Source organism: Lactuca serriola, chromosome 8, assembly GCF_051521515.1.
Source record: "Lactuca serriola cultivar US96UC23 chromosome 8, Lser_US96UC23_V15, whole genome shotgun sequence".
In the NCBI taxonomy this organism is placed as follows: Eukaryota; Viridiplantae; Streptophyta; class Magnoliopsida; order Asterales; family Asteraceae; genus Lactuca; species Lactuca serriola.
In genome coordinates this window covers 28,928,246-28,938,276 of record NC_136415.1, presented here as the reverse complement: position 1 = coordinate 28,938,276, position 10,031 = coordinate 28,928,246, and the positions used below count along the sequence as shown (strand labels likewise).

At 33.8% G+C, this 10,031-nt stretch overlaps 1 protein-coding gene across 1 annotated transcript; it reads left to right on the top strand.

Moving 5' to 3' along the window:
* The first annotated feature begins 1,748 nt into the window (after nucleotides 1-1,748).
* C/VIF2 (cell wall / vacuolar inhibitor of fructosidase 2) lies at nucleotides 1,749-2,534 on the top strand. Its single transcript, XM_079017974.1, has one exon. It carries the CDS (start codon nucleotides 1,856-1,858, stop codon nucleotides 2,405-2,407), a length of 552 nt encoding a protein of 183 aa, XP_078874100.1. The 5' UTR covers nucleotides 1,749-1,855; the 3' UTR covers nucleotides 2,408-2,534.
* Nucleotides 2,535-10,031: the final 7,497 nt, after the last annotated feature.

The window sequence follows — 10,031 nt, the reverse complement described above, 5'->3', positions numbered from 1 at the left end:
ACGACGCAATGTGTTGGCGGCCAAGTGGGAATCACCTAATCAGAATCCGATGTGTAAACGATGCTTTGGTTCCTTCATTATATCGCATACTAATTACGAATTAATGATGCTCAGAAGCAACGATCTTCTTACTTTGTATTTTCTTAAAATCAGAATTTCTGAAGAAGGAAATCAAAAGCTTTGATCCTCGAAAATCATAAGGATATCAAAGCTTTGAGTTCATACTTCTTCATTCTTACCTTTTCTTCATAATTGTTCAAAATCATTGAATCACAATCAAATCAGAAGCCCTGAATCTTGAAAGTTTGAAAACCTGAAGGAAATTGAAACTAGAGTAAGGTTTGGAAAATCAGAATTTGTGTCTCAAGGAAAATCAGAAGGTATTCTATAGTTTTTATCTATATGATACATTTATGATATTTGTTTAGAGGTTGTATGGTACTCCAATAATTTATGATTGTTGTTTTTCTTTGGAAATCCGATATTATTTTTATAGGGAGTAATTCAAACATCCGAATTCGAAAATCAGAATGCATTCTCTATCCTCAGAATTTGTAGAATTTGTTTAGAAGAAGTAAATCAGTTTTGTTTTCTTTCATTTTTTCTAATTCCTATTTTCTTGAATTCAAAAAAGTTTTGAGGTTAAGATGATTCTGATTTCAAATTTTTTGGACCGTAGATGGGTGTTTTCAAGTAGAAGGATTGTTGGTGTAAGTAGAAACATTTTTTTGTGTATTATTTTGAATGAAACTTTAATTTATGTATTTTGCACTAGAAAAATGAAAGGTGTAGTTCTTTTGCTTAGTTTTTTCAGAATTTTCAAGTTTTAGGGTCTTTTTTTATAAAATTGAGCAGAGCTTTTGAAATCTCGGGGTCGATCCTGACACCTTGTTTCCGGTTTCACCGGTGATCTCGAAATGAAAAGGTCCATGTCAAGTACATATGGATAAATTGATTATTTTTCGCTCCCTTTAAGAAACCTAGATCATGTTCCTTTTATGGCCTTCATCATTTAAAATAAATAAATAACAAAAACAAAAACACAAAAAAAAAAAAAAAAAAAAAAAAATTGAGTTTTGATAAAAGTCATCCTACTTTTAATCCAAAAAAAAGTCGTTAAAAACTCATTTTTTTCCCCTTACAAACCACTACAATCAGGTGATGATTTTATCAATTAAAATTCAACATTTGAAAAAAAAAATTCAATAGGTTTGGTCGATGAAATAAAATAAAATAATGACTTTTTCACATAATAATTATCAAATACAACGACTTTTGCTACAATAATCCACATGAATCAAACAAACTTAGATTAAATAGTGACAATATGTTATACATAGCATTCTAAAAGTAAAAGTATTGTATTTATTTCTACAAAAGAATCCGACAAACATCTTCAATATGAATCCCTAGAATACAAAGGATTAAGGAACAAACCACCCATGGTTGCCTCATGGAGTCATGGTTCCGTTTCACCCGTGAACTCGCTTTGGAATCTACCCACATTCCAGGCACACACCCCGACACCCATTCTGACTATAATCATCTTAATTTTATGTCAACAATCTTCAACATTAAAATCATTAAAAAAATGATCTTAATCTTATATCAACAATATTCATCCAAAATAAAAAATAAAAAAATCACTTGCGTATTCTAACCACACACCACCGATAATCGGATCGTATATATCTAAAGCGATCGGACCCTACAACGATTTTTACCTTGTGTATTAAAAGATGTAACTTATTATGGATTCCGAAAAAGAAAGAAAACCCTATAAAACCTACACTTTATTGAGAACTCCAACTACTTTGTTCCTGCTTTTGAATCATTTCTGAAAACTCTTGTTGAAATGGTTTCTCCTTCTTCTTCTTGTTTCCTACTTCTTCTTGTTGTCGGCATTACTTGCACTCAAAACCGTAGTCCTTTTGTCAATGGAGACATCGATTTGATCCAAAAAACCTGCAAAACCACAAAATTTTACGACCTCTGCATATCATCTCTCCAATCCGACTCAACCAGTTCAGAAGCCGACACAAAAGGGCTCGCGATTATAATGGCGAAAGTTGCAGTCGCGAATGCCACTAACACAAACACCTACTTATCATCCAATCTACTCGTTAAGAACACGAACGACAATTTGAAAAAGGCGTTGAAGCAATGTGCAGATAAGTATTCCGCCGCAGGTATGGCATTGCAAAATTCGGTTCAAGATTTGACGTCGGAGTTCTACGACTATGCGTATATGCATGTGATGGCGGCTGCTGATTACGCGAATGCGTGTCACAACGGGTTTAAGAGGTACCCACGGTTGGTTTATCCACCGGAGATTGCAGCGAGGGAGGAGGGTTTGAAGCGCATTTGTGATGTGGTTATGGGAATCATCGATGCTCTCGCGAATTGAGATTATTGTGTAATTTTGTTTTGGTGTCTACAAATTGTATGTGTTTTTTGTGTATTGTGTATTGTGTTTGAGATTTGTGTATTGTGTATGTTAACAAGGTTTTCTTAATGATTCAAATTTCTGGAAATAGTTTTTTCTTTTTGATAATGCCTATATAAAAAGACTCATCAGAAATAATCATTTCACTTTTCAGCCAGCGAAAAATGTAATACTCCATTCGAGTATTTTCGTTAACTGAGCGTTAACATTAGAGTATTTTCGTTAACTGAGCGTTAACATTAGCTAGTAATTTATATTAGAAAGTAACATCACAAATTAACAAGGTGTTTTTAACAATCTATAATTCTATATATAATTATTTTGTATTTTGTAGTATTAAAAAACCCTGAAAAAATGGCTCATTTAATGAAATAACTCTATAAAAGCACGTTATCTATTTTGTTTTTCGTGCCCGGCATGGGTCAAAGTCAAAACTCAAAAGAGCTCAACCCCTTAAATCACGTGCTGCCCAATCCATTAATAATTGGGCGAATATTATTCGTAAGGCCCGTGGATATGAGTTTAAGACGTCGGGTGTAAGCTGTTACTGTGACTTGGCACCTAATAACGTTGTTACCATGGTTGCAACACTGCCCCGCATCAGCGTTTTTAGGCGTCACGTTGTTGGTTGTGGTCTGGGTAACGGTAACGAAGGGCAACGACGTTTATTTGAACATTGGCTTCCTATTTGACTGTTTTCAAACGGTTATGTTGAATAGCTTTATATATATATATATATATATATATATATATATATATATATATATATATATATATATATATATATATATATATATATATATATATATATATATATATATAATATCTAATTTTTAATCACCATTCTATTTTTTTTCTCTATTTCATAAAACTTTCAACAATTAAAAAAATGGATATGTTTGATCCGTTCCGCTGGTTCAACGATGATAACGACGACGACGATATATATGTGACTATGATGTACCAATATTCTACGGACGTGCTACTACAACCTGATCCAGCTCTACTACTCACACGACGTGCAACGTTAAATAGATATCGCGAAGAAATGTGACAACTTTTGGGTGTGATAACATGTTGTCCACACCCACCAGCCCTAATAACTAGTTGTTCAAAGTTTTAGTAGCAAAAGAAAAAATTAATGATGATATGGAATTAAAGAGTATAATAACATGTTATAACATGTTGCTCATTTCCACATTTGGTGTTATAACATCATATATGACATGACTGGTGAGATGACAACTTTTGGGTGTGATAATATGTTGTTCATACCCACCAGCCTAAGTTATAACATTAATTTTTTGTCAATCTCAGATGCCATATCATTCTCTACAAATATAAAATAATGACACAATCTCCACACCAAAATAATTTTCATGTTAGTTGTAACATCCGATTTTTAGGTATGAATTTTATGTTTTGATTTTGTGGAATTTTGGTGGCGACGACGTGGTAAGGAGGATCATCACGACGTGCCAACCACTTTTGAGTCGCGCTCATTTTAAGTGGTCATGTATTGGCCACGACGTAGCGACGTCCCAGGCTCAAAACCTAATTTTTTGGGCTTAAGGTCGTATTGAAAGGATATGATGACTAGGATTTCGTCCACCCTCGGCCTTCATCCCCTCCAACTGCTTAGATTCAAACCTTAATCCCCTATCCTCTATTTTTAAGCCTCTTTGTAGCGTTCTTGGTCTCGTGAAGGAAGAAAGAAGTGTTGTGGAGCAAAATGATCAACAAACTAGCTTCGTTTTAGTCTCCTTGAGCTCTTTGTGGACCTTTGTAAGTCTACAAGCTCATATCTTTGGCTCTACCTTTATATATCTAGGTTTTTATGTATATTTCTTCATGTATGAGATGGTTTGAATGGTTGGGATCAATAAAGTAGGCAAATTTTCTGATCCTTGAGGTCCCAAGAGGGTTAAATGCTCAAGATCTTAAGTATTATGTAGTTTTGAGTCCATGCATGGGGTTTTGACCTTATTTCTCCCACTTTAGACCTAGTTAAGTGAAAGACATGCATGTCCACAAATGAAGGATTTTTATAATGGATATAAGTGTAAAGAACCTTCTGGAAAATTTGAACAAAGTATTTAACGAATTTAGAGCTTAATCAATTAAGATGCCTTCAGCCAGGAACCACGACGTGGCATGTTCCTCGCCATGACGTGGTGAGGGGGTTTATACAACTGTTTTGTCATGTTGTTTCCACGACGTGGTGGTGGAGTTGGTCGCGGCTTTTGGCCAACTAAGTATTTTTAGATGATAGACTAAGGTTTGACCGTGAATGTTTCATTAGGTGGTGGGTAGCACCAACTTTTTGTCTGTGAGAATTTTGGTACTTCGACTTCAATTGTGAGGTGAGTCTTATCACTATACTACGTAGGATGCTAGGTTTCTTTGTGACTTTTGCATGAAAGACCAGGATCTGGCCCTTGGAAATTGTATGAAAGACCAGGATCTAGCCCCTGACAATAATATGGAAAACCAAGATCTAGCTCCTGAAATTTTTATGTAAGACCATGATTTGGCCCTTGGCATTGCAAGGAAAGACCATGATTTCGCCCATGACAGGAAGTGATTGTAAGACTATGATTTAGCCCATAACATTCACTTGGGGTTGGAATAGACCCATGAATTTTATGTATGGTATGTGGTTTTTTGGGGAACTCACTAAGCTTTGTGCTTACGATTTTATGTTTACATGTTCCAGGTACTTTTGGTTCTAAAGGGAAGTGTCCAACTTGATCGCACTGTATCCCCTAGATTTTTTCGCACTATCTATTTTATGACTTTACTCTGATGTTTTGAAAATACATTATACTCTGATTATCTTTTAAATGATTGAATGAATGATTTTGGTTTTTGGAAAAATGAATTTTTTACCTTGTATTTTTGGGACGTTACATTAGCATCATAATAAATTATATAATATTAAAAAAATATAACATTAAATTGGAAAAAACACATTATAAGACCAAAAAAATACATAATTTATTATTTATAAAAACACTACTCGTCATCATCGTCAGCATCATAGATATGATCCGCCAAGTCTTGTTAAAGTTGTGTTTTTGTGTGTCTTGAATATCAACGACTCTATGCAAACATTATGTTGAACTTGGATGAAATTGCATGTGTCGGGGCTCTGTTGGCATATGTTGTGCAACATTCCATCCTTTATCTTCCACTACCATGTTATGCATTATGATGCATGTTGGATTAGGTGTCTAAGCTCATAACTATAATTGGTATTAACTTGAATTGATAGTAGCACAATCCTTTTGGGTTGCCCTTAAAGATGGCAATTGAACATGATTATATTGGAGAGATGGATGATTTATTATTTAATTAATAAATTGGAATAAATAATTTGTTAATATATTATGAGAATAATATATTAAATGGAAATCATAATATTTAATTAATAATTGATCAGAAATTAATCAGAATTAATTTTGGGATTAACTAGATTAATTAAATAGTGTAGGAGCTGTTTGGAAATTTATTGATAGTTGAGGAAAAGACTCTAGAACCTCCTTAAGAGAGGTTGGACAAAATCTTCTTGGTAAGGCCTAGAAATTTCGTCCAAAGGCTCTTGGATGGAGGCATGTGGGCTGCTTGGTCACCAAACAAAGGGATTAGGGTTTCCACCCTTAAATCCTAGCTTTGGCTCTAAGCTACCTTAGCTATATAAAGGGCCTTAAACCCTCACAGTTTTGTGACCTACTTCTTGAGAATACTTATGACCGAAATTCTCTTTTCCGCTCTCCATAATCCTAAGTTGCTTGCCTTGGGTGTGAACCATTAGAGGAACGACACTAGTGACGCTTGCTACCAAAAGTTTGGAAGAAAAAAATCAAGGTTGTTTACTACATAAATCTTCAAGGTTAGTATTTCTTAGTCTTATGAGTTAGTTAGTTCATAGGAAAAGTTTTGTAGTCTAGGGTTCATAGTATGTTGCTTTGCTTGAAAGACATAGATCAAACGAGGTTGCATGTGCCCTAATTAATTGAAATTGTTTTTTGATTATTTTTTGCTTATGGCATTGAACTTGTAACCCCAAAAACCCATCAATACATGCCTATATATCGTAGAATTTTTATCTTATATGGTTGTGTCACATGTTCTACTATGTGTCACTTCGCCTTTAGACTCCAAAAGCACGTTCCACATCCTTACAAGATACTTCCTATCTCCTCCTGAAGTTGGTTCCACTGGGTGTCAAAATGACTTCACGAATGTGAAATACATATGATATATTTTATCCATAAGGTAATGCCCAAACTTATATTCATTTCGATTCATTGTTAAAGGAGCATTCAGGGCCTTTCCTAACAAAATATCTTTGAATACTGGTGATTGATCATGTACGTTGATGCCATTGTTGGAACCTACAACCCCGAAAAATGCATGCTAAATCCACAATTCTTGGGAAGCAACAACCTCTAATACCAATGAAGATGCTCTGTTATGAGCACTTGTAAACTGATCTCTCCACCTATGGGGATAATTTCTTTAATCCCAATGTATGCAATCAATGCTTCTAATCATACCGGGAAAACCATGTCTCGTTTCATGTGTCGTATATAATTTAACGAAGGTTTCCGCAAATAAACATCATCGAATGTTTCAACAACACCTATTGAAAATCTATACAAACTTTCACCTTCAGTTCTTTTAGACATTCTTATATAATCATGTAACATCCTGTTTCGAGAAGTTTCATATTTCCCGATTGCGGAAAGTATATGGATCAATGTCACACCCCCAAACCAAGGATGGCGGAAACGTCCGGGGGTGGAGGACTTCATGTATAGTATCACAACAACGAGTATAATAGTGCTCAAAGTAAATACAACCATCATAAATATAATTGAAAAAGTTACACCAAGTATATGTTTACAGTTTTCAAATCAATTACATTATGATGACAAAATGAACCGTTTGACGATTTATCGTCTTATCCTCAAAATGCTGTTGGTTTTCATGTTTCACTGATTTCCTGAGAATACAAGTAGTTTTGAAAAAGTTTCAACAATTTAGTTGGTGAGTTCATAAGAGTTTTGTTTGAGAAAGAAATCGTTTTCCTTGTAAAAGCGACAAAGTATGTTTCCAGAAGATCCAATATTTTCTTTATTAAGTGTGAAATGAATGTTTCTATGTTATGCAATAATGAACCCTAGAAGGACCCATAGATTCTTTCTATAATCACTCAGCGTATATAAGTTATATAAAAATTAAGTTAAATAAACCGTTGAATATAATGGATCTGCCCGAGGTCCACAACCAAACAAGGAACAGGAGATAAAGCGGGCCCACCAATTCTAAGTTGATTGTGACTAGATTCTTATATAACTCTAGCATATACACTTAGCAATTATAGCCGACCTAACAATTCTGGATGAAATGTAGTTTTAATAGAAATATGTTTCCAAAGAAAACCCAATATTTTCTAAATTAAGTGTGAAATGAATGCTTCTGTGTTATGCGATAATAAACCCTAGAAAGACCCGTAGATTCCTTCTATAATCACCCAGTGTATATAAGTTATATAAAAATTAAGTTAAATAAACCGTTAAATATAATGGGTCTGCCATAGGTCCACAACCAAACAAGGAACAGGAGATAAGGCGGGCCCACAAATTCTAAGTCGATTGTGACTAGATTCTTATATGACTCTAGCATATACACTTAGCAATTATAGCTGAAACCTAACAATTCTGGATGAAATGTAGTTTTAATAGAAATATGTTTCCAAAGAAAACCCAATATTTTCTTAATTAAGTGTGAAATGAATGCTTCTATGTTATGCGATAATGAACCCTAGAAAGACCCGTAGATTCTTTCTATAATCACCCAATGTATATAAGTTATATAAAAATTAAGTTAAATAAACCGTTGAATATAATGGGTCTGCCCTAGGTCCACAACCAAACAAGGAATAGGAGATAAGGCGGGCCCACAAATTCTAAGTCGATTGTGACTAGATTCTTATATAACCCTAGCATATACACTTAGCGATTATAGCTGAAGTCTAACAATTCTAGCTGTATGTAGTTTTAATAGGAATATGTTCCAAAGAAAATCCAATATTTTCCTTATAAAAGTTAGGTAGTCCTAAATCCCAGGACCGAAAATAAACAAGTATTTTTCTATACTTAAAGATATAAAAGTGATTTTTAAATCGGCATAAAACCATTTTTGATATACAATTGTACAAGTATTTTTCCATACTTAAAGTAATTCTTGTGAGTTAAATCGACATAACTCGCTAATTTAAAAGTAGAACCCGTAAATCTTACGATTTGTTAATACCACATGTGAGTTATTATAACCATGCTAAGATTCAGACGACCTCGTAATACGACGTTCTTCAGGCGTCGCAAGTTAAATGACACTTGTCACCTCAGACCTGTCGGTCTAGCTGTTGCAAGCAGCTCTGGTGCGGGCTTGTCAGACCCAATATAGATCTATACACAACTATCACGCTCTCCCTACAAGAGACTCTGGTTACAATTTACAGGACTTTTGACTTTGTTACCATGAAGGTAACACGAAGGGAATGTCTCACAAATTTATTCATTAACAGATTTACGTGAACTGAACTGAAAACCTTTGGTAAATAAGATTTAAATGTAAATGATACATAAACTGTACCTATTATAGTTTATCCAAAACGTTTGTAATGTAAAAGAACTCTTTTATGAAAATACATTAGTACTATGAATCCATAAACTATGCTTATTATGGCTTATTATATGTGTTCTAAATGAATGAAGAATCTTATCATGAATGACTAAATTTCAGTTTATGATGATAAACTAACAAGAAAACGCATTCAATATTTAGAATTTATTGTTATACACTTTGCTCAACATAATACAAAGTGTTATGAAAGTTATAAGCTGTTAACTGGTTTTTAAGCTTTCTGCACTGTTTTAGAAAAATCATAGTAAAATCATACGAAGTCGAAAACTGAATCCATAAATTCCGAGAGTTCATAAAATGTGTCTAGTTTGTTCATAATTTTTATTATGATTTTTGGAAGTCTTTAACTTGTGTTAAAATATTTATATTCACAGACTGATCCGAATTCGTTTCTGAAATGATAGGCAGTTTTGTAAAAATCACCATAAATCGTAGAAAAATCGTATAGAGATGTGCAAGTAATCATTTTAAAGGTATGATCCTAAACTATTTTCATATTAAACAGTTTTGAAAGATATTAAGTTTAAGATAGTCAAAACAGTCTGTGAATAAGACTCAACTTTTCTGATAAAAGTTGTTGTTTGAGTTTAGTTGTGCTCTTGGTGTTTTAACTTGTATTCCCCCTAAAACTTGTAGAAAACATGAAAATTTAGGGGTATGAACTCACCTTGAGTGATTTCAGTAGATGGATGATGGAGAAAGGTAGTGTTCAACTCAAGAACACTTAGATGATGCTTGAAGATTCGAAGATCTAACAACAAATATGACGAAATTTGTGTAAGGAACTCATGATTTGAGTGAAGAAGTGTAAGGAAATCAAGTGTGGAAAGAGATTTACTTACCAAGGTAGATGAAGAACTTGAAAATCAGC

Excerpts from the sequence above, each read along its gene's own strand:
- C/VIF2 (XM_079017974.1), top strand. The coding sequence starts at position 1,856 with ATGGTTTCTCCTTCTTCTTCTTGTTTCCTACTTCTTCTTGTTGTCGGC.